The sequence below is a fragment of the Schistocerca gregaria genome, chromosome 9, assembly GCF_023897955.1.
Source record: "Schistocerca gregaria isolate iqSchGreg1 chromosome 9, iqSchGreg1.2, whole genome shotgun sequence".
In the NCBI taxonomy this organism is placed as follows: Eukaryota; Metazoa; Arthropoda; class Insecta; order Orthoptera; family Acrididae; genus Schistocerca; species Schistocerca gregaria.
This window is the reverse complement of record NC_064928.1, coordinates 180,874,691-180,901,080: the sequence shown is the minus strand read 5'-3', so window position 1 is coordinate 180,901,080 and position 26,390 is coordinate 180,874,691. Positions and strand designations below refer to the sequence as shown.

At 39.6% G+C, this 26,390-nt stretch overlaps 1 protein-coding gene across 2 annotated transcripts in view; it reads right to left on the bottom strand.

The window, feature by feature from the left end:
* LOC126292220 (thyroid adenoma-associated protein homolog) overlaps positions 1-26,390 on the bottom strand; it is a 193,366-nt gene that overhangs the window by 76,421 nt on the left and 90,555 nt on the right. For both annotated transcript variants that reach the window (XM_049986086.1, XM_049986087.1), the window contains exons 14-19: positions 22,872-23,055; positions 21,117-21,285; positions 16,834-16,970; positions 11,439-11,610; positions 2,584-2,866; positions 902-1,138 (exon numbers count right to left, since the gene is read on the bottom strand). In XM_049986086.1, coding sequence (XP_049842043.1) covers positions 902-1,138; positions 2,584-2,866; positions 11,439-11,610; positions 16,834-16,970; positions 21,117-21,285; positions 22,872-23,055 — 1,182 coding nt within the window. The remainder of the gene's footprint in view (positions 1-901; positions 1,139-2,583; positions 2,867-11,438; positions 11,611-16,833; positions 16,971-21,116; positions 21,286-22,871; positions 23,056-26,390) is intronic.

Genomic DNA, 26,390 nt, shown 5'->3' with positions numbered 1-26,390 from the left:
ATCATTTGAAGCAAACAGGCTTCACATGGATGTATGCCCTACTCTGAGTGGTTTCCAAGATAGAATACATTTAATGTATATTGTTATTTTCTCCCCACAATATTGAAATATATATTGTTATTTAGTTTTCACAATATTGAACACACTGCGAGGTTACACATATACACATGTACAACATACCGTAAACATTACAACGTGTTTTAGAAAGTGTCAAAAGAAAAATATGGTTTTTTAACACTACACCTCTATGCAATATCATAGAATGGTATTCTTCAACAGCAACAGAAGCACAACCAACACAGAGGCTGTAAATATACACTGTTTCTGCATATTCTTCCTTAGTACAGATGTGTGGCACATACAAACAAGAGTTAACCGATGCTTCTCGCTGATACCCTCTCGATCCCTCACACTACTTCACTCACAACACACCACACATGGTTACTGGACTAGCTTAATGGCAGAAAGACATCCCAAGCAACAAGATGGGTCAGGCTAGAATAAAACATCCAAGAGGGTGGTTAAGACGCATATGTGCATACCACAAGCCCAAAAGCAAATTTACAATAAACGTGTTCTGTTGCGGAAATCATTCTGAATAGGGCATTTGTCCAATTGATGTTCCTTAATTCAAATGAATATTCCTGTCATATCCAGGAATACTGACCATTTCTCCTGGGGCATCCATTATATATTCTACAGATGACCAATGGTAGACTGAAACCCTTTTTTAATAAAGAATACGTACAACTGTCTACACGTACAGTGAAGTTTGTTGCAAATGTTAATGTGAAGACAAGCTACATTATGCAACACTAGATTTATTTAGTAACTACTGCGCCACGACCATAGATCCCTTAGCAGGGCTGAAAGCACAACAGACAGGGACCGGAGAACTTACAGCCCAGTCGCCACTATGGAAGGCACCGAGGGCTGCCTCGAAGCCCGACGTGACGTGCGGCGTGACCAGCTCCCCGAGCTGCGAGTTGCGGAACAGTGCCCGCAGGATGTTGAGGGCGTGTGTTCGCGCCTCCGGGACGGAACCGTCATCCAGTGCAAGTCCCAGTAGGATGTCCATCGAGTCCTGGAAGCTGCGGGCACCACAGCCGCGCGCCTGCGCCTCCGTGCTGACCAGTGCCTGTACATAGTGGGGGAGGCATGTCAAGAAGGTACATAGTTTGGCAGAATTAAATTTTGGGAAACTTCCCATGTGCATTTAAAACTGTGAAAATTTCTGTACCCCAGTTGTCTATAAATGACCGAGCATGTGTCCAGGTAATTGTTTGTCCAACTTAATAATAACTGAAATGAACAAAAATGTGCAAGTAGAAAGAGATTTTCATTCTGCAGTGGAGTGTGCGCTGATATGAAACTTCCTAGCAGATTAAAACAATGCGCTGTACCAAGATTCGAACTTGGGACCTATGCCTTTGCAGGCAAGTGCTCTACCAACTGAGCTAACCAAGAACGACTCGCACCCCATCCTCACAGCCTTAATTCCGCCAGTACCTCGTCTCCTACATTCTGAGTTCCAGTCTCGGTCCAGCACACAGTTTTAATCTTCCAGGAAATTTCAATGTGCATGTAGTCCACACTCAGATAATATCCTTTATATCTTCTGACGGTCTTGTTAATGAAAACATGGTCCAGGTAGGCTGTATTATTTTTTATTATCTATGCAACTGGCCAGTTTTGACCTTTGGTCATTTTCAAGCATCCACCTTAAGCTTCCACCTTCATTTTACATTGTAATGTATTACTGGTACATCTCAAGAGGAATACATCTTACATCTGTGCGAAGGTGGCAAAAAAACAATATACTATGGTGCACAGTTAAATCTACTGACCTGAAGCTAGAAGCTTATCTGCTTGAAAATTACCAAACGTCAAAATTGGCCAATAAAAATAGATATTTAAAAAATAACATGCCCTATGGGGACTATGTTTTCAGTCACAAAACACACTGGGGCTGTGGACCACTAAATAAATAAAGTTTTACAATTCTGATAGTTGTTTTGTGTTTTTTACTTTGTTTGAATGACAAGCAGTGGACAGATATCCCAACATCACAGCAGGTGCCACACAGAATTACTGATTTCCCTCGGAGTGTTGAGGGGAATCTCAGAAAAGTCCACTCCAATATCTTTGTATACATAGTTAGTATGAGTCTAGCTCTCGTTTCTGAAAGAACATCAGATGAGAAATTGTTAAGCGTTACTGCAGGCACCTGAGAAACAAATTCTTTGATTAAACTGAGAAAAAAAGAGAAGGTAAAAACACAATCACTTCATTATTTCTGAATCTGAATGACACACACTATCGTGATGTAAATGCAGTAGATACACAGTGATATAACATACTACCTCCAATCCTGTATGAAGTGACCAAACTGGCTAACTGGCAGCACGAAAAATGGGATGTCTCTAGTGATATTGTGAACTATATAGAATTTCATATACAAAACAAAAAGGAACACAAGTGGAATATGAGTGTTAAATTTTTAATGAAGATTCGTGAGTGTCCCTGTAGAGGCAGCCGTATTAAGATATGCAAGAGGTCTACAGCTGAAGCCTTCCTGCCTACCTGCACCATGAAGGGCAGCCCAGCACTGCGGCGCGTGGCATCACCTGCCCCCTCACGGACGTCGGTGAGCAGCTGCCGCAGCCACTGTGGTGGCAACCGGTGCAGCCCACCCCCGCCCTCGCTGCGGGGCTCGCCGCTCCACAGCCGCCGGCACAAACTGCTGAAGCCGACGTACGCCTGCTCGAATGCACCGCGGTGCTTCGTCTCGGAGAGCAGCTTCGTCAGGTGGGCGCCTATCGCCAGTAGCTGTGCTTCCTTCACGAGCCCGCCCTCGGCCGAGTCCCTGAGTGTAGCCCGAACGAATTCACACGATGACAGAGAGGACGTGCACAAAATATGGGGATAAATAATTCGGAGTATCAAAAAATCTCGAACAATTTTTACACACATCACAAATTCTCAGAACGTGCACCCTCTGCGGCACTACCAGACAAACACACGGTAGACTGCTAAACCGCTGTCATGGCCCAGTCCGGGCAGTGACGTTCATGCTGTAAGCTACATCTATTGCACTCGTCTCATTCACACCTTTAACACTTGAGCAGTCACCCCTTTGTATAAAGTGTGACAACCACAAATACTGTCTTGTACCATTCCAATGTTGGTTTACAATTGTGAGCCTATACCTAATCCTTTATTTTTTCTTCAGTTAACACAGTGCTAAGTTGTAATGTCATAGAGCAAGTGACCACTGGTAACAAAATAAACAATGAGCTAGGGAAGAAAAAAATGCACAATCAGTGCAAGAAAATAAATCAGATTCCAAGCTAGTGGCACAATCCCACAATGTGGCAGTTGTATACCAGATAAATAGCAACTGAATAAGCTGTTGGCTGCGATCTGATGCAACTGCACTGTTCAATACTTTGACTGTGTTGTTACTGTGGGGTAACACTGGTATGTAGCATTAGAATGATGTGATGAAAAGTTTATTTTATTATTGTTTAATGAAACAGTGATTTAGGTCATAATAAGTAAATATATTTTATCATTGTTTAATTAAACTAGATGAAACTGTGCTTTTGTTAATCCATGTTTACCTTAGTAACACAAAGGAGTCATTCTTTATGTGTGTACAAAGCATGCCGCACGTCCACTTGCGTTACAAAAAACAGCACGCCCAGTCAAGGGTTAAGGATCATAAAGTTTCATACAACCTACCTGAGAGTGTAGGATATCTAACACTGGTAGACTTCTTTCGCTAAATTATAAACAATACTATATAAGGGATTTAATTAAATATAATTAAAATTGAATCCATTTCAAATTAAGCTATCACAAAAATCATATCTATATGACATTATCAAGAGGTAAGAAGCAAGAAGTAGGTATTAGGGAGCTCATTTTTATGGTTCCATACCTCAGTCAGTAAAATCAGAACCCTTATAGGTTCAGTTTGTCCTCCATCAGCTTTTCAGTATGTCAGACTGTTAAGAACTAGAATGAGTAAATGTATCTAGCTAAAATTTATACCACATACAAAAGTTTATGATCCCCAGCTGGTGTAAAAAATTTAAGCTTTGACATCGATGTGAGCAGTAAGGCCATTTATGCCACATATTTTATTATTCAAAAACTCACTCATCAAAATCCATAGGGTAGTTTCCGTTGATCTAGAATCATGAAATTTGCCAAGAAGCAATGTTTTGCTGAAGAAGTACATGAAAAAATCTGAAAGTTGACAATTTGTCATTATATCACGTGAAAAAATTATTTTTTGAGACATTATCTGACTGACTGTATGTCTGTCCATCTGTCTGTTAAGAGTGCCTGTGACACGCAAGCACGATTCTTATGCAATTGCAGCACCATGCGTAGGTTGGGTAGGTGGTGGCCCCGTAGGCATTTGACCGTGAGCCACTGAAGAAATCACTATTCATGGATGTCTTTGATAATAAAATATTGTCAACCACCGTAAATAAAAATCCTGAAGAGGTTCTGGTCTTTTATAAAATCAATAGGCACTTTGAACTCTTTTATTCATTCACTAAGTGACCACACCATACCAAAACGGAAGATAACGGAGAGAAGGACAAAGTACTGAATTTGGTCTTCTGAAATTGTTTCACCATGGAAGATTATAAAACTCTCCTTCTTTCAATCACTGTACCAAAGTTGAGAAGGCAGATAACGAGATAACCGATTGTGGAATAGAAAAGCAACTACAATCATTTTGTAGTGGATAGTCATCAGGACCACATCAGATAACTATAAGATTCTACAAATATTTTGCAAAATCGCTTGCTCCCCTTCTAATAGCAGTTTATTGTAGATCACTGACACAACAAAGGGTATCTAGCAACTAAAACAAAGTGCAGGTTATTCTCGTTTTCAGGATGGTTCCTAAGACAGATGCACATAATTATTCGCCTATATCTTTGATGGTAATCTGTTGTAGAATTATGGAACATCTTTTATGCTCAAGAATTATGAAGTTTTAGGTGAACTAAATTCTCCGCTATGAAAATCCACACGTATTGTGCAGAGAGAGAGAGAGAGAGAGAGAGAGAGAGAGAGAGAGAGAGAGAGAGAGAGAGAGAGATTCCATGAAACTCAGCTTGCCCAGTTCCTCCATGAGTTTCACAGTGCTGTAGACAATGGCACTCAGATTGATGTCATGTTCTTGACTCCGGGAAAGTTTCTGATGGCATCCTGCACTGTTATGTAATGAAACAAATATGAGCTTAATGTGTATTTGACCACATCAGCAACTGGAATCAAGGCTTCCTCACAGATAGAACACAACACATCATTCTTAACGAAACAAAACTGAGAGATGTCATGGTAATTTTGGAATACCCCAAGGAAGTGTGATAAGAGCATTACTGTTTATAATGCATATAAAAGATCTAGTAGAAAGTGTTGTAAGCTCTTTAGGACTGTTTGGAGATGATGCAGTTGTCTGTAAAAAAATAGCACTAACAGAAGACAGTATTGATATGCAGAATGACCTGCTGGTGATTGATGACTGGTGCAGGCTCTGGAAGTTGACCCTGAATGTAAATAAATGTAACATATTGCGCATACATAGGAAAGGAGATCCGCTACTTACAACTACACTATTGATTAAAATAACTTGGACTATCTATGTAGAGCAACTGTAAGCGGAATGACCACACAAAACAAATAGCCAAAAACAGCAGATGTCAGACTGAGATTCATCGGAAGAACCTTATGGATATGTAACTCATCCACAAAGGAAGTGGCTTACAAGGTACATGTTTGACTAATACTTGAGTACTGTTCGCCAATACGGGACCCTTGTCGGGTAGGACTGACAAAAGACAGAGAAGATCCAAGGAAGAGGAAGAGTGGTGTATTTCACTATGCATTCGTTTAACCTGCACGAGAGCATTACAGAGTCCATTGGTAGACATTACGAGAGAGGCATTGTGCATCACGGAGAGGTTTATTATTGAAACGGCAAATAAATAGACAACATATTACTTCCTCCTACATACATATCACAAAATGACCACGACAAGGTAATATGAAATTAGAGATAATGTAGATGCTTATTGGCAAATATTCTTCCTACACACCACCTGTGAATGGAACAGGGAAGGTGGGATCAGTTAGTGGTACCAAAAGTACCCACCACCACTCAATGTTAGGTGACTTGCACAGTATAATGTAGTTGTAGACAGCCTGACGCAGCTCTCCAGTCATGGACAATTTAGGTAATGTTTTGCAAATGGAGACTATTAGAGTAACTGAGAATATCACACCTACTTTAATAGACCTTAGGTTTTCAAATTTGGCTGCCTCACCACCAGATCAAGAAATTAAAATTACATCACAAGAAATACAAGTTCTAGAAAATTAATTGCAACTGACAGGTTTAATTCAAGAATAATGAATGACAGAGGCAACACAATGGCAGTCTTCAGTCATATAATTCATCTGAAGTAAACAACAATATTTAACCAAACAGAAAAAATACAGTTTTGATAATACATTTCTACCATGCAGGGAACTAACATAATGTTTAAACATGCATTTTCTCACATTTGTGTTGTCTATAATGCTGATTTTTTTGTTCCCGTGAGTAAAAATGTCTCTGTCAATTTTGTTTCTTCCTGCTTGTAACTTTTGGGATGGAAGGTCCACAAAAATGTTTTTAAATAATAAGGAGTGTATCAGGAGACTGATAAAACGTATCTCTCTATTTGAATACCACAACATGCTCACTAAATACTGAATGCTTATTATTTTTTTAGTAGCGTCTACCACAGATCAGTTGGTTAGTTTTTGACAGAAGAATTAGTCAGTTTGGTGACAATTTGCACAGTTGTCATTGTGGCCATCTAACCAATAGAATTATCTTTTATATTTACTACACAGAACTTTCATGCCTTATCCTAATAAAGTCCATTCTATCAGCATGAACAGAAACTGATGCACTTATAATTTTGAAGATTCCTAGTCATAAAATATTCAACCAAGCCAGTTAATTCTGAAAGAAATATTTTGTTTTCACATGTTTAATGATGTAGAGAGAGAGAGAGAGAGAGAGAGAGAGAGAGAGAGAGAGAGAGAGAGAGAGAGAGAGAGACAGAGACAGAAAAATAGATGACAGAGGGATAGACAAACAATTAAAATCGCTCAAAGGAACTTGCCCCCCTTCTTGCAGCAGTGTACCGTAGGTCCCTAGAAGAGCGAAGTGTTCCAAAAGATTGGAAAAGGGCACAGATCATCCCCGTTTTCAAGAAGGGACGTCGAACAGATGTGCAGAACTATAGACCTTTATCTCTAACGTAGATCAGTTGTAGAATTTTGGAACACGTATTATGTTCGAATATAATGACTTTTCTGGAGACTAGAAATCTACTCTTTACGAATCAGCATGGGTTTCGAAAAAGACGGTCGTGTGAAACCCAGCTCGCACTATTCATCTGCGAGTCTCAGAGGGCCATAGACACGGGTTCACAGGAAATGCCGTGTTTCTTGACTTCCGCAAAGTGTTTGACACAGTTCCCCACAGTCGTTTAATGAACAAAATAAGAGCATACAGACTATCAGACCAATTGTGTGATTGGATTGAGGAGTTCCTAGATAACAGAACGCAGCATGTAATTCTCGATGGAGAGAAGTCTTCCGAAGTAAGAGTGATTTCAGGTGTGCCGCAGGGGAGTGTCATAGGACCGTTGCTATTCACAATATACATAAATGACCTGGTGGACGACATCGGAAGTTCACCGAGGCTTTTTGCAGATGATGCTGTGGTGTATCGAGAGGTTTCAAAAAATGAAAAATTGTACTGAAATGCAGGAGGATCTGCAGCGAATTGACGCATGGTGCAGGGAATGGCAATTGAATCTCAATGTAGACAAGTGTAATGTGCTGCGAATACATAGAAAGATAGATCCCTTATCATTTAGCTACAAAATAGCAGGTCAGCAACTGGAAGCAGTTAATTCCATAAATTATCTGGGAGTGCGCATTAGGAGTGATTTAAAATGGAATGATCATATAAAGTTGATCGTCGGTAAAGCAGATGCCAGACTGAGATTCACTGGATGAATCCTAAGGAAATGCAATCTGAAAAAAAAAGGAAGTAGGGTACAGTATGCTTGTTCACCCACTGCTTGAATACTGCTTAACAGTGTGTGATCCATACCAGATAGGGTTGATAGAAGAGATAGAGAAGATCCAACAGAGAGCAGCGAGCTCCGTTACAGGATCATTTAGTAATCGCGAAAGCGTTACGGAGGTGATAGATAAACTCCAGTGGAAGACTCTGCAGGAGAGACGCTCAGTAGCTTGGTACGGGCTTTTGTTAAAGTTTCGAGAACATACCTTCACCGAAGAGTCAAGCAGTATATTGCTCCGTCCTACGTATATCTCGCGAAGAGACCACGAGGATAAAATCAGAGAGATTAGAGCCGACACAGAAGCATACCGACAATCCTTCTTTCCACGAACAATACAAGACTGGAATAGAAGGGAGAACCGATAGAGGTACTCAGGGTACCCTCCGCCAGACACCGTCAGGTGGCTTGCGGAGTATGGATGTAGATGTAGATGTAGATGGAGAGAGAGATAGAGAGAGAGAGAGAGAGAGAGAGAGAGAGAGATACAAGGATGGTAATATTATTATGAAAAACTCAGCACAGTTTTCTTCTCACGACTGTAATGGGAGTTCTTATGTGAAACAAAATTATGATATACTATTGAATCAGTCCAACATTGGTTATCTGATTAAGCTGAAAGATTTTTTTTGGCATTTCCTCGTTGTTCAAATAGCATATAAACTAAGTTACAACTGGCTGGTATGGCTCTTGCCAATGTCTTAGAATAACATGGAGAGAGAATGCAAAGAAAAAGAAATGATAGAAGCATACCAATAAAGTGGATGATTGATGCTCTACTACACAGCCTCCAATAACCAAATCTTGTCACAACAACAAAATAAGAAAGTCAAAAGAATTTCCATTTGACACTGCCATTTCCACTCATAAGAATGTCTTTGTATGAAGCCCTTGCAATGGCATACCCACCTGGGTAAAAAGCACTCTTGTTAACTTGATGTGTCAGACTGGAATAAAACCACAAGCTTTTGAGGGTGGATGCTACTGTTGAAAGCTGGAGACTTTTTTCAAACCCAAAAATCCTTCCTGAGGTATTTCTTCTGAGTACTTCTTTCCTTCCACATCTAAACATTCACATGTTGGCCCAGTAGGGTGCTCAGTAACTCCCCATTATTTTATTTGCAACAGGACTGTGTTTACAGTGTTCATATTTTACCATTCGATAAGTATCTCTTGCTATAATACATCCACCTCAAACTAGGCAATTTAAATGATGACAAATAAAAATATGTAACAAAAGTTGATTCCCACCATTTGAAGATACTATATACCAAACTGTGATGGTAGCTGTCCTTTCATTATCGAGCAGATTTCTCATGTGACACAAATAAAAGATCTGTGAATACCCTGTTTTCTCTACTGGTCAGAGCATATTATTTCCACCATCTTCCTGGGATGATGACTGGAGGACCAAGAAACAGTTTCACATCACAAGTCCGGGATGTTTCTTTTGTTTCCACACACAAGCTCACATGATCAGTCATACTGTGTAAAACATGTTCATGATTATTGTTCTTTCATTTTTCAAACAATTCATTTGGATATCCTCAACAACTATGTTTACCAGACAATTACATCTTGTGCTGGGTGCAAATGCTTCACACAGAGACAGCAAATAAATGAAATACTTGTTGGACTGCCACAATCTTTCTCTCAAAAGAATTGTAAAAAAGTGAAGGTTAACATTTTATTACAAGAAACCAAAAGAAAAAAATTCAATGACCAATAACTTTTATTTCTTCTTAATTTTGTCTAAGACAGTGCACACATAGATTGTGTGGCCTCATGCACAGGGTGCAAGCGGAGCTTGCAATTTGTGGCATTGTTCCCACAGTTGATCAGGATCCTTTGGCTTGGAGCTGAGTGGTGGGTCTCATCTGAAAGTTTTGTCGGTTCTGTGACACTCTTGGCTGTAGATTTCTACACTTTGGTTCTCTGGTGAGGATTTGTAGGACCCATCTTGATAGGTCACAGGCGCACTACACATTTTTTTTTTTTTTTTTTTTTTTTTTTTTTTTTTTTTTAAGGTGGTAATTTGAGATTCTTGAGTGAACATTCGCCAGTCGATACACAGGAAAGGGAAGTTAGACTGTATTCAGAGTAAAGACACTTTGACTGTGAATATTTTATCAGTAAATTGTTGAAGCATTTGAAAAAAACTCCCCGGATTACTGCCCTCCAGGGAAGCTCTCAGGCTCAAATCATTCTTGGGACTAAGAGCTGGATGAAACCTTAAGTAGAAAGCTCTGAGACTGCCTTCATCACAATTTTTTTTTATCATGTCATTTCACTTTAAATCACTCTGCGTGCATTGTCCCTGATATTTAATGGATATGACTGCTTCCAGTGCTTGTTTGGTATAATTTAATTGTACAATAATCAGTCCTCCTGGTAATTTAGGTGCAGTACGTCACATTTATTTAAGTTGAGGCTAAACTGGAAATCCTTGCAGCAAGTCTTGATCTTCTGCATGTACTCTTGTATAAAGCTACAATTTTCTAATGTTGTGACTCTCCGTATAAAATAGCACTGTCCATATACGGCCTTGGTGAGCTTCTAACATTATCGACCTAGGTCAATCACATATAATCACGGTCCTACACAGTTCCCCAGAGTGTGCCTGAAGTTACTTTTATGCTGGACGATTTAACTTCATTAAAAATCATGTGTTCTGTTCTGTTTGCTAGGAACTCTTTGATCTAATCACAAAGCTAGTTTAATATTCCATAACTCCTATTTTGTTTGTAGGTGCCACTGTGGAAAGAACTGTATTGGACACTTATCGGAAGATGAAGAACACAGTGTCGAGCTGGGAGACAGTATTTATTGTATTCTGTGCCTCGTGGACAAAAAGAGTGATCTGGGTTTTACACAATCACTGCTCATAAAGGTCATATTGATTCACACAGAGGATGTTTTTTCTCACAAGAGATGTGTTGTAAAACTCAACAAGGCTACAGTTTGTGCATACTTTTAATGACCCTTCTTAAAAAGAGGAATGAGTCGTGCAGTTTTCACATGTCTAGCATTGCTTCATTTCTCCAAAGACCTTCAGTAGATTGCTGCCAGAAGAGGGGTGAGTTATTTTGCATATTCTATGTACAATTGTAGCAGGTAAAGGTCTTTCTGCTATTGTGTGATTAAAAAAGAAACACACACACACACACACACACACACACACACACACACAAATTCCACAGTCACTTACCTAGACATCTGTCCATGCCTGTAAATGTCAACCTGCTTTAATCTCAAACCACTCACCCTGAGGCCACGGGCGCTCTCTCGGCGATGTCCCCAAGCAGCAGCGAGACCTCCTTGACGGTGCGCCATGAGCAGAGCAGCAACATTTGGGCCGAGCAGTTCACGTTCCGGAAAGTAACAGGGGAGTCCTGTTCGGCACTCTGCTGCTGCAGCCGCCGCAGCAGGTCTTCGGCTACAGATAAGGGGCGTCACAATAATATAAGTACCTCTCCCAGCGATAACGAAGGTGTAAGGTCTTCTCTTACATCTGACTGGGCATCCCTCATATGTAACACTAAATGCATTATGACAGCAAACATGTTACAAGATTTCTTCAATTTAACACAGAGTTTAACAGTTAGTAATACTAGAAACAATAATAAATCAACAAAAATAATGAATTTTTGAAAATATAATGTAACTTGATAGATAAAAACATCTACTCACAAAACGGTGCCAGGAAAACACTCCGACAAATGGTATTAGTCCGCAAGTTTTCAGAGCTAGTGGTTCCTTCTTCTGGCAAAGGGTTGAAGAGGAAGTAAAAGGGGCGAAGGAAGAGGACTGGTGAAGTTTAGAAAACGGGTAAATTTCAGAAAAGTCACCCAGAACCCTGGGTCAGAGGAGTCTTACTGGATGGCATGAGAAGGACAGACTGATTGTCGAGGATTGCACTGGGTAAAATTTGTACACCTGAGAGCTTAAAGGTGAAATACAGGGTAATATGCAAGTAACATATTACTGCCAAAACATTGTGCACAGGTTAATTAGAGTGAAAAGCTAAATGCATTGTGTGAAAGAGGTGGGAGGGCGACAACAAAAAATAGATCAGAAAAGGAAAGATGTAGAAAACTAAAAGGGAGAGAAGAAAGGAATAGTTACTGAGAAGAAATGCTGAGACCAAAGGAATTAACATAAATTAAGGCCAGAGAACATGTTGTAACACGAGTTCCCAACTGAGGAGTTCTGAGAAACTAATGTCTGGGGGAAGAACCCAGAAGGCTTGCACATGTCATGATACAGGCACTGAGGTCTTCACAGTTTGATTTTCGAGCATGCTCTGCAACAGGATATTGTGCGTTGGCAGAATACACCTCCTGCCTACACCTATTAATCCTAACTGATAACTTGGTGGTGATCATGCCAATGTAAACGGCCAAACAGAGTTTAAAAACAGCTTTATATGATGTGTCATTTCACAGGTGGCTCTTTCTTTTTTGCCAGTTGCAGGGTTGATATAGGTGGTGGTAGGAAGGTGCATAAGGCAAGTCTTACACAAGAGATGGTCGCAGACCCAGGAGCCATAGCGTAGGGAGATTGTGGAGCATAGGGTATGACAAGGATATTGTGGAGATTTGGAGAGTGACAAAGAGCTATTCTAGGTATGTTGGGCAAAACGTCAGGCAGAATGGACATCATTTGAGGACAGGATTTTAGGAAGTGATAGCCTCGTCGAAGTAGATGATCAATACATTCAAAGGCCAGGATAATACTGAGTGACAAGTGGTGTGCACCAAAGTTGTTTTCTAGAGGATCAGCATTACCAGGACTGGATGCGGTGTATTGTCGTAATCTGAACAAATATGTTTGCCTCAAATGCCAAAGCTGAATGGGAGGGAATTGTTCGACATGAAAAGGACAGAAACTGTCAAAATGCGCTGTTTGTTGGTAGGTGGGAACTGGCACTACAACATGTCCTTAGTTCTCGCCACCCACTTGGTCTTAATTTAAGTTAATTTCTTCGGTCTTGGCATTTCTTCACAGTAACTATTCCTTCCTTCACTCCCTTTTAGTCTTCTACATCTTTCATTTTATGATGTGTCTATTTTTCACCACTTCCTCCTATCTCTGTCACATAATATGCAACTAGCTTTTCGCTCTTTTAACTCCTGCATGATGCTTTGGTGGTAATCCTTTTCTTGTGTATTATCCTATCTCCCATCTTTAAGCTCTCATGTTTTCAAATCTCATCTGGTGCAGTCCCCAACAATCAGTCCCTCCTTCTCATCTCAGCTGTTAAGTCTCCTCTGACCTGGGGTTTGGGGTGGCTCCTGGATTCTACCTCTTTTCTTAGACATTATTAGTTCTTTTCCTTCACCCCTCTGCCTGAATGAGGAGCCACTGTCTCCGAAAGCTTGCAAACATTAATACCTTTTATGTGTGTCACTTCCTGCCACAGCTTGATGAGTAGAAACAGTAACAGCAATACAAGAAAAAAGTAACTGTTTATATATCTCTGTGGTGGATACAATACAGGAGACGAGTTTCAGGCAGGTAGACTGAGACTCTAAGTTGTGGCAGCAATGAATGTGACAGGGAGCATTTTCAGTAGCTGCCTATGTAGCTCTTCTCAGAAGTACATTAATACGTACATACATAAATACATAGAAGTACATTAATACATAAGGGTTCTAAAAAATGTACAGCACATGGTAACATATGTTTATTTCAAGTGAAATGAGATAAAAATGCAACTGTGCTTCTGGCTTGTGGCTTCTCAATTGTCACAACTGGAGGAGGTATAATATAAGTACACACACACACACACACACACACACACACACACACACACACAAAATGGGAGTACAGTGTAGCTTCTTCCAGACAACAGCAATGTTTTTGTTTTATGAGGTGTGTTCGAAAAATTACAGAACTTTGTCCACGAAATTTTTCTATGCTTACCTTTCCGGGAGCTGTCTTGGTATGCCTCTTGTTGAACTGTGTGAAACACCATTGCAAAACTTTTTTCATCTCACATATTTTTGCAAATCTTTGTCCTTTCAACTTTGGAAACAAAACAAAGTCCACAGGTCTGGAGAGTAAAGAGAATGAGCCAACATAGGGATTCCATTTCTTGTGCAAAAGTCATGCATTAACAGGGATGAATGTGCAGGAACATTATCATGATGCAAGAACCATGAATTGTCTCGTCACATTTCAGGCTGTTTCATACTCACATTCTCTCACAGGCATCACAACACGCACCGATATCCTTCAAAGGCAAAGGAAACTATCAGCATGGCTTTTACATTTGACCTGACCTGACAAGCTTTTTTTTTGGTCTTGGAGAACCCTCTGACCCATTATGAAGAGTGATCCTTGGTCTCAACATCATAACTGTAGACCTAAGTCTCATCATCAGTTACAATTCTCCTAAGGAACATTTTGTTCTCATTTGCATGATCCAAAAGATCTTCACATATTGCAAGGTGAAGGTCTATCTGGTCTTGAGGCGTGGGACGAACTTGGCCGCAACATGAAGCATTCCAAGATGCAGTGTCGGGATTTCATGACATGATCCAACTGAAATGTTACATTCTTCTGCAATCTCTTGGACAGTCATTTGACTGGCATGCATAATTTAGTTGACATTCCTGACATGAGCATCAAAGGGTGTTCTGAATGAGAGTCATCTTTAACTTCAGTACGGCCATTTTTAAACTGTGTGAAACATTCACCAAATATAGCTTACGCACTCATTACCGTAGGCTTCCTGTATCATTTGGTGTGTGTGTGTGTGTGTGTGTGTGTGTGTGTGTGTGTGTGTGTAAAGGTATTGTTGAGTTTCACAAAAAATTTAATGCAAACACGTTGCTCCTCTAACTTTGCCATCTTGAAATTCGCAATGTGTCACACAATGTTCTACACAATACAGCACTGAACAACAACTAACAGACATGCAACAATGGAACTTCTGGCAGTTACATATTGAACACAGACATGTGCAGGGATGCCAACCACATTTCGGCCAGACATACCACTGCCATGAAATTAAGGATATTATGGAATTTTTTGTACAAACTTCATACGGATGGGCACAGCTAGATACTAGATAAGCAAGACCTCATGTTGTGACTATTCTGTGTCAGGTGCTTAACCTCTGATGTGAGCTGTTAGGATGCATGTACACTGAGGATCCAATGAAGTAGACATAGTGTGTGGCTGTCACATAAACTTGCGGACAGAATATAATTACGAGCTAAGAAGGAAAGGTCCCCAGCAGTGGAGCTGACTTTGGTGGAGCTGACTTTTTGAAATCACCTATATGCTGACGTAGGTTAAGATCCCAAGTTTCACACCCTGTAACCATTCACCCGGCAGCGTCCTCATTTGTGAGTAGCTAATGAAGAAAAAAAGTTCAGAATTTCAGGTCATGCAGTTTAGCTTTAAGAAGGCCACGTACAACAAACTGCTTGCGCAATAGTACGGTGGAGGTACTGGCCTCATGTGTCAGAGCTTGTGGGTTCAAATCTCGTGAAGTGTGTTGAAATTTTTATTTTTACATCTTTATCAAAAAGACTTTGATCACAGTTTTATTCAATTAATTGGATTAAATGCAACTTTTTTTAAAAAATTATTGCTGTATCACACCATTTTAATCAATGTATTAACTTTTACAATTGCTTCCTATCATTATTTTTCCACTTGGGATCTTTGTGCATATGAATTTAATTATTTTTATTTGTCTATCAGAATATTTAAATATTTGAAACTGCCAATTTACTGGTTGAAAAACAAAAGCTGGAGTAATGTATTTAAATTGACTGTGCAAAAAATGTCCATTTTTTTGGATGGTTAACATCATAAACTCATTTAAAACATTAATCCTTATTTCACTGTGGGCAAAACAATGCAGATAAAGATTTAAATGAAAGAAGGGATTATAAATAAAACAAAATTTAAGCAAAATGAGGAACATAAATAATGAATGCAAGAACATGGATAAAAATATAAAATGATGAATCAGAAGAAGAAATGAAAGCAATTGTAAAAGTTAATATGTTGATTAAAATGATGTGACGAAGATATAAAAAATAAAAAAAAAGTACATTTAATTCCATTATGTGAATAAAAATAATGATGAATATCATTTCAATAAAGATTTAAATATAAAAAATTCTCAAGGCATCTAATCAAATTCAAAACCTCAATGTCTTAAATGTGAGGCCAATAGTTTAACCATTATGTTGCACAAAGAGTCTATTGTACATATTTTTCTTTCTTTCTTTCTTTTAAAGCTGAGGCGGATCACAAAAACTTCTGAAAATATTTTTTTCGTTGGTTACTCACAAATGAGGGTTCACTTGGGTGAACGGCTGCACGGCATTGAGCTTGGGACAGAAATGTTTGTAACCATATAGATGACTTCGGAAAGTTGATTCCACCACAGCAGACCTCTCTTTGTGAGGGGACGGGTCATCACTCACCTGGAACACGCGCTGAGTTGCACGTAGGCACACAGAAAGTATATACTGGCCACAAATGATAAGAGGAGTAGGGACTCACATTATTCCGGGATGTAAACTAACCAACCCTGAGCTGCAGTGAAGGTGTGATGCCTCATAGGTGGTAGCAGATCATGTTAAATATTTATAGCTCCAGCCGTAAAAATGCCTGCAGAGTGCATTTGGTGTACCTGGTGTGAAATCCATGGGTAGGTGTCCCTCAGGTGATGAACTGTTCACCACTTCTTCCACAGCCTTGCACGCCTCAAAGGCGAGCTCAATCATGTATTGCATAAACTCCTGCCAGTCTGGATCACTGCTCACTCCCCTGCGAAAAGGGTCAAACGAGCAGTTAAATGTCACTTCTGTAACACGAAATTACAAGTCTGAAATAAACCTTCCAATAAATAAAATAATGTTTGATACACAATAAATTACGACAGTGGTGGAAGGGAACTAGGTATTTGCAATGAACCAAAGACACATTTAAAATAAAAACACATTTACTAACTTTCTATGTCATTTACGCTGGCTACAGGACCATTTAACATGGTTATCATTTTCACAACAGTTGTCAAAATCTGCAAATACAAGCACCAGTACCTAACATAGCATTCTGTGTGTAAAAGAGTGAGAAGTTGTGGCCAATTTATTTTCAGTTCTGTGACATATTAGTTCCACTGCCACAAACACAATACATGTAATAACTTTTGTCTCAAATAAAACAGTCAGTTTAGAAAAAGACAACAAAACTTACAAGAGGGATAACCAAAAAATTTTGAATATTGTCTTTAAACCTTGTTGTTGTTGTGGTCTTCAGTCCTGAGACTGGTTTGATGCAGCTCTCCATGCTACTGTATGCTGTGCAAGCTTCTTCATCTCCCAGTACCTACTGCAACCAACATCCTTCTGAATCTGCTCGGTGTATTAATCTCTTGGTCTCCCTCTACGATTTTTACCCTCTACGCTGCCCTCCAATACTAAACCTTAATGTTGCTTAAATAAACGTTTGGCTATTCACAAGTACATGCCTGCAGTCCCTGTACATATTGAAACCCTCTTTCCACAGTACTCTAGCCAGACCAAAATGACCCGACCCATTTTTAAAGTGGAGTATCTTGTGGAAATATGTTTTCTGAATTTGAAATGGTACAATGATAAGTGGAAGTGAACTGCAACAATGCATCATCACATGACAGTGGAAAGGTGGGGTACAACATTCTGATCACAACAAAAGTCACCACCCACTCACATCCACTGTAAAAATCCTGGTGAACCAAGACAGCAGTACAAATGTTGCAGTTGTGTAAGACTGATCCCGATGATTTCTTTAGCCACACAATCACTGCAACTCGCTACATACAGGAGGCACTGAATCAGGCCAGCACAGCAAAAAATTCAGCTAAAATAATTAAGCTTTCTGACAAAGTCCTTCTTCCAGGCTAGACTGCTACTCATTACATACAAGAGGCACTGAGTCACAGAAAGGCACAATGAACAAGATTACAAAAACAATTATGAGCCGTGCACGCTCCCATATTAATACTGGGATTTAAGTGCATGCATAGCTCCTACCAGAGGTAGGTCTGCTGTGTGTTGACTGTTTATGGAGTCTCTCCAGATAACGGCCTGGACTTACTAGCCATGAACATCTGCTCACCACATTCAGATGGCACACATTTACTTTGGGGAACACACCTAAGCCTACTAGAGAGTTGCAGCATCCCCCTACCTGTGTGGATACAAATCACACTCCAGAGTTCGACTGGTCCATTCCTGTTGCCTCGGTTGGTGGACACGCCCGCGTACACAGTCCGTAATTCTCTGTCCTGATGCAGGAATAACAGTGAGCACCTCGCAGATAAGTGCTCACTGAGTTTCACTTCGTGTTCTTCCTGTAAGTTGTCCCAGTTTATACTGCTGGCCATTATTTGGCTGATGCCTTTTATTTGGAGCAGAAACCCATTAGTAAGAGCATACCCAAGTTAAACAATGACTATGCGATAACAGTTAGGGTTGTGACCCGCCCCATTTTTTATGAGATGTCCCATATTTTACAGCTGAAATTTGTGTTCAACATTATTCACCTTCCTCCTGTTAAATTTGACGAGCTCTAGATTCGTATAAAAGAGGACATTTAAGTTTGAGGTCCTGTTGGCCAGCAAATCACAATATTCTGTTAAATACTATTGCGAAGTCTATAGTTGAATAGCTGAACTTATGGAACAAAATGAAATTGCCTCATTCACAGTGTTTGCGGTTAAACAACATTGTTGGAGACTACTCAGTCTTTCCTTCTCATCCCGACAGTTCAGTCTCCCCTGGTCCGAGATTCTGGCCAACCTTTCCAAACTCCACCCTTTTCCTCCACCCCACCAGTGCATTTCTTTCACCCCTCTTCTTTCTCCTTGAAGCCAATGGATATGAAAGCCTGCAAATGTAATTTATATGTGTGTACTCTTGCTACCACTCGTTGAGCAGATTTGTTATCTATCTGATTAGATTCTATTTTCATGAAATACTACTGGAAACATTTCTCAACTGATGGCTATCGACTTGAGGAGGAGATCAGAGAGCAGACACTTTAAGGTTAATTTTCCAATATTATTTCTTGCACTATTCTAGCTAATGATGTAAGACCTTTAACTCCACTGCTGGATATCTAACCTCTATATTTTCTGACATACTACTGGCAGTTCTTCAACATTTCCGAGCATGTCGCTTATTTTTGTTAAATGTCCCTTATTTGTGAGCTGGTGCTCCTTATTTCATTGTAATAAGAGCTGCTTATGAGAGATTTGTCTTATAAGTGATATTGGTGCATGTAATTTCCTAAGTTTGATATCTTTAAAATTTCTTGTTGATTACTTTAATCTGGAAATATTTCTCTTTATTTGTACTACTAGTGCGTTCTTTTCTAGTTTTAAGTACCTTTCAAATTTTTAAATTACTCTCTGCTACACTCAATCTAAAAACACTTGCTTTTACTTGCACTACTCATGTGCACACTTTCAGACTTTAGACACCTTTACAATGTTTTTGCTAGTTTACTTTTATGTAGAAAAATTTGTCTCTACATGCACTACCAGTGCATGCATTTTCCAATTTCAGATATCTTTAACTTTTTTATTGCCAAAACATACAGTGTGTGTGGTAGTTTATTTAGTTATGTAGTTTATTTAGTTATGTAGACTGTACTCTATTAAACTACTTGTGGGTTGAAAGGACTCAGACGTCTGTCCTCATTTCTTCTGTCATGACAGAGCCCATGTGCTATTTGCCACTTACATGGTATGCAAATTTAATGTATTTTCTATTTGTATGTTTTATAATCTGTTCTGAGTTGAGCAACCACTCCGGATTTGGGGCCAGCTCAAGCCAGTTACTATGAATTAGTTAATAAGCACCTGTCGGGCCAATTACTTTTTTATTTGTCGGTACTTGGTTTTGTGAATAATTATTATGCTCGTTGATTTGCTAATGCACATCTTCCAATTTTAAAGCCACTGTAGCAGTATCTGTTAGCTCGTACATTTGGTTATGTGAGAAGTTCCTTTCATGATTAAAATAAGTGCACAGTATGGTCTTTGCAACATCGATTTATAAGTGACCAAAAAACTACCGAGATCCAGTAATTGTCTCTGAGGTCATTTTCTAATGCTATAGAATTTGGTGAGTTTTGGTCAATATTAAAACTCTCTGTGTAATTTTAAATTTGGTCTCTGCTAAATAATAATAAGGATGATTCTCTCAACATTGAGCACCTTACCACTCCCAGACCCTTGCTCTCTACCATTCCAAATTAAGTCCTTTGACTACTACTTTGAAAGGACTTTGTCTCAAAGATTAATTATTTTAGCAATCATTTTCAATGGACCTGTCAACAACTCAACACTTTCTCTATGTAGAGAATAGCAATCTATCCTTTCCATATTGTTGTTGTTCCATCCTGGAATTTCCCTTTTTTAAATTAATATAGTTATGACACTGGAAAGTTCTGAAATACAAACAGGTGACGGAGTAAAGGTAGCCACCAAGCACTGCATAGTGGATCGATAAGATTGATTGGCACATAGGTCACTGTAAGCTGCATGATTTTTCCTGTTTCTGCAGTTGTCAACCACTCAGAGCATTACTATCAAGTGAGTTGTGGGAACCTTTATTCCTATGATATTTAACATTAATATAGCGTTACACGTAATGCAATGGCTGCAGTGAAAGTGCTACAAGACTGGTCACAACTTCTTTATTAGTATGGCAAATAAAGAAAATTGTACTTCAGCTGAATTGAAGTGATTACTTCCATGTGCAGATGTTTCTGAACTCTCCCACCAAAGCACTGGCCAGCCTTTCCACCGGCTTGTAGTTCACATGTAAAACACTACATACAACTGTTTTTAGTTCACAATGTTGTGATCTCTGACATTGCTACCGAATTCAAACATGACGACAACAGCAGCATTCCGGTCCTCACCTGAAGTCGACACCCTGCAGGAGGTGTCGTATGCAGAACAGTGGCCCGTACATAGGGTGGGTCGCAGAAGCTTCCAATAGGTTTCTGTTGGCGGCATTAACCAAATCTATCAGGCGGTCCTGCAGCAATTTCACTATGGCCAGAATCATGTCCTCATATGTAGAGTCACCTGGGGAAGAACAAATAATGTTTACAAAAAAAAAAAAAAAAAATAGAGGTTACTGAAAAACAGCTTAATCCTAAAATTTAACAGGAGACGCGTATTTTCTCTTTACTTGTTTAATTCTTTCGTCACAAGAACTGTGAGGATTTTGAAAGGAAAAACAGCTGCAATTATAGTGAACAGAACTGGTGTTCAGTGCTTATGATTTGCAAATGACACTGCCCTAAGAGTTGATAGTAAGAAACATATCCTGAATATACTTTCTAAATTTTCAACAATACAGAAAAGGACATTATATATTATGCTATGAGACCAAGATGCTACTGTGTTCGATTATATTTTTACTACAACAGGCATATTTTGGTATGACTGTCATCTTCAGATTATATCGGGTGGTATTAATATCTATACAATATTGCTGCCTTAGTTGCCGTCACTACTGTATAAGTTTGCTGCTTTGATGTTGGTGTAGCTACAGTACTTGTTAAATTTTAGCTGGAACAGTTATTTCTGAAGTTGTTGAATTATGAAAGTTTATTTCATAACAGCATTACTTGACAGATGTCTTGGCAGTTGACTCAGGGAAGTGTGTCGGGATTACTGTTCATGTCGTATATTAATGACCTTGTGGATAATATTAATAGTAACCTCAGACTGTTCGCAGATGATGCAATTAACTATGGTGAAGTACTGCCTGAAAGATGCTGCATAAATACTCAGTCAGATCCAGATAAGATTTCAAAGTGGTGGAAAGATTGGCGACTTGCTTTAAATATTCATAAATGTAAAACAAAAAAAATGAAATCCTATGACTATATCAGTGAGTCACTATTGGAATCAGGCAACTTATACAAATAGTTGAGTGTAACACTTTGTAGGGATATGAAATGGAATGATCACATAGGCTCAGTTGGGTGTAAAGTAGGAGGTAGACTGTTTATTGGTAGAATACTGGGGAAGTGCAATCAGTCTACAAAGGAGATCACTTGTGTGACCAGTTCTAGAATATTGCTCGAGTGTGTGTGATCCATACAGAACAGGAATAACATGGGATATTGAACGTATATAGAGAAGGGCAGGACAAATGGTCACAGGTTTGTTTGATCCATAGGAGTGTCACAGAGATACAAAGGAACTGAAGTGGAAGACTCTTGAAGATAGATGTGAGAAAGTCTATTAACAAAGTTTGAAGAACCTGCTTTAAATTATGATTCTAGGAAAATACTACAACCCCCAACATACTGCTCACATAGGGATCACGAGGACAAGATTAGAATAATTACAGAATGCACGGAGGCTTTAAACAACCATTCTTTCCACACTCCATATGTGGATGGGACAGGAAGGAACCCTAATAACTCATACAATGTCATGCACTTTCGGTGCCTTGCAGAGCACAGATGTAGAAGTAGATGTCTAAAAGTAAAATACACTCTATTGTCAATAATATAATGTACCAAACACTGTTAAATTTTATATCCATATTACAAATGGTTTCAAGCATTTCAGAGGGAGGCACTCCAGAATTGTGTAGAATACCTCCACACTAGTGACTCTAACATTAGGAGATGCCACCTCAGCAAAGCACGTACGGTCCAGGGGTAATGGGTTCTCTGACCCAGACTCCAAGTCCACCGCCCTCCGCACGGCAGACGGGCGCGTTGTGAACCTGGCGAGGGTCGCCAGCAGGTAGGCGGCTGTCACCGAGTCTGGGGGGCGAGAGCTCTCGCAGAGGGTGAGCCCTGCCCGGAGCAGCGTGAGGCACTGCGTCTCGTCCTGCAATGACACACCACACAGTGCAAAAGTGATCTGCCAGAGCCTAAAAACTGAGAGGGGCGGTCACGCAGGAGCCGTAGCGCTCTAGTTATGCTCAGGAAGATGAACAGGAGGAGGGAGGGAGATTGTTATTTAAGGGGGAAAGTAACGGATTTGGGTCCAAGAAAAGCTATTTTGCAAAAAAAAAAAAAAAAATATTTTCTTAACCTACTGAGTTTAATCTATGTTGTGTAGTTTCAGCTCTCTGGGACAGCAGATGTATGTGCAAGTTGCGCTTGCGTGCGTGTGTGTGTGTGTGTGTGTGTGTGTGTGTGTGTGTGTGTGTGTGTGTGTGTCTACTGCTGACAAAGGCCTTAATGGCCGAAAGCTATGATTGTGTGAATCTTTTTATGCTGCCTATCGCGACTCAGCAACAACTTTCCTTCTCTTGATTTGTTACATTCCATCCTGGATTTTCCATTGTTTGATAATGATAGGAGCATTAGAAATGCCTTTAAAACATTAAACTTTTTAACTCTGGCAGACAGTCCCACCTTTTCTTGTCATTTGGGAAACTGCTTGCTTCCACAAAATTTTTGAGAGTGACATTTTTGGCTGACCCTATATCTTTGACTGACAAATTTCATGCATGTGGTTTATTTATATTTAGAAAACCGCTAGGAGGAAAATGTACACTTACAACTACAAGGGCTGTTAAACATGGACAGTAATACAAGTACCAGTTAAAATAAAACCTTAACTATTGAAACTACAGCCTATACGGAACAAAACAAAAGAACTTAATGAATACAGGAAAATGGGAATATGTAGGAAGAGACAGTGTGGGAAGTAATGAACAACACAGATGATTATATGAAGTTTAGGAGAGGGGAAGTGTTGAGCTGTGTCTGGTCATTAGGGTTAGATCTGGACTGTGAGCAAGATGTTTGTTAACTTCTAGGGCTTCTAGCATAACATAAGGTATCACACCAAATATCTTCATGTCAAAAAGAAAATAATGTATTGGAAACATATGCAGTTTTCCATACCTAAGGGCGTACTGTGGCCAGTGCCATAGCAATAGTAGCCCATGTTTGTTTTCCTGATTTATGGGGACATTTTCTACACGTCTTCACATCCTGGTATCTGAAAGAATACCAAGTGGCTGCAGCAGAGCATGTTGAATCAGACTTTTGTATCAGCCCTAACCCAAGAAAACAGAGTTTAAAATAATATTACTTAATTAACTCAAAATTGTCACAAAGGGGTGGAATGTTGGAAAATAGCTTGTCCATAAAAGTGATTAGAAATCAGTTTTATCTGTTACGTTATGCGTGTGTTTTGAAAGTGACTAACTCTTATTTGGGTAAACACCTTGGCACTTTCCCAGCGAGTTGTGTGGCTACTTTTCTGATAGGACAACATGTTGTTGGCATTTGTGATCCATAGCAGAAACTATCAAACTGGAATAAATAACAAGAAACTATGTTTGTACACCAGAAGACAGTGTTCAAACATTAATACTGTCAAAAATTATTACTGTCCTCATGGGTGCCTCAACAAGAATAATAAACATAACATATTACGTTTAAAAAAAAAAAAAGTTTTAGTAAAACATAGTGGAACAAATTTCCTCCATCAGTCTCACTGACAACAATGGTGATGCATATTAGAGCTAATGTGACCACTTCTCAACAGGCAGCAGCAGCGTTCAGGTCAAAGAAATATGCGGTGGCTATTCTGTCATCCTTGCCACTTCACCACACCTTCCACTACCAATCTTACTATTAACTGGTAACCTAAATAAATTATTTTATAACAACAACAAAAATCAAGTATTGACAAAATTATTTAATTGGGTAGATAAAAAATCTGCAAACCAAGCGGCGGCAGAAAACACACATAAAAGATGGTTGTAATTGGCAAGCTTTCGGAGGCAGTGGCTCCTTCTTCAGGCAGAAGAGTTGAAGGGGAAGGAAGAGGACTGAAGGAAGGAAAACGACTGGAGAGGTCTGGGAAAAGGGGTAGATTTCGGTAAAGTCACCCAGAACTGCAGGTCAGGAGAGACTTACCATTTGGGATGAGAAGGAAAGACCCAAACGTTTAAGTCTCCCCTGACCTGCAGTTCTGGGTGACTTTCCTGAAATCTATCCTTTTTTCTAGACCTCTCCAGTCCTTTTTCTTCACTCCTCTTCCTTCCCCTTCAAGTTTTCTGACTGAAGAAGGAGCCATTGCCTCCGAAAGCTTGCCAATTACAACCGTCTTTTATGTGTGTGTTCTGCTGCTGCTTGGTGAGTAGATTTTTTTTATCTATCCAATTAAATAAATTATTTTGTTATATTAATGACAGAAATGGTAATATCAGACATGATCACGAAAGTTTACTTAATGTTTTGAATGTTATTTTGTGTTTACTCATTGCACTGTGTTGTATTACAACAGCCTTAATTTGATTTCATATTACTTGCTACAATCATATACCAAATTTGAAGATGACCATTTGTATAACGTGCAAACACACGTACATGTAATTTCCATTTAAGATTCATACCATAGTGCCTGATCAGTGCTAGCTGGTCACACTCTTGAGTTGTCAGCACTGGAAGACCTACAGTAAAATACTACCCCCCCCCTCCCCCCCCCCCCACTTCTATTAACCCCGCAGTAGCCGCACTACATACCACTCTGCCCCTAATGTAAGCAGCAACCTTTACTTAGCTTAAAGCCAAATTCAATGTCAATTAAAGTGAAGTATATCTTAAAATGTCACTGTCTCTGTGAATATTTTTATTTCTTAGTGAGAAAGAAAAATCCACTGTTAAATCTCTTAGCATTAATTGATGTTTTTGAATTCTACTGTAGACTGCAATAAGCACATAGCTAGTATTATACAATATGGCTGAGAATGGTGGGCTGCATGCAGTCTGTGGGCCACAGTTTGATGACCACTGACATAGAGGAAGTGTTGTGTCACAGACAGGTGCAATGCGGACAGAAAAAAAGTTAGAAATATTCAGCTTTCTGACTAAGTCTGTCTTCAAAAATAGAAAACTCACTCACATTCCCCAAAGTACAACTCTCACTGCATTTCTGGAGAGGAGGAGGGATAGCAGGGTAGGGGTGGGGAAGATGCTGTAGTACTGCCTGATGGAGTGGGGATAGAAAAGAGTTGGTAGGTGTAGCATCTGGAAGCTGTGCAGGGAAGGGGGATGGGCTAAGGGGCAAGGGAAAGGGGAAAGAGCAACAGAGAGAAGGGGAAAGATTATGCAGGTGTGGTAGTGGAGTGAAAGCAGAGAAGGGGATAACTAGGTGGAGCAAAGGTCGAGGCAGGAGACATTAGGTTAATAAAGGATATG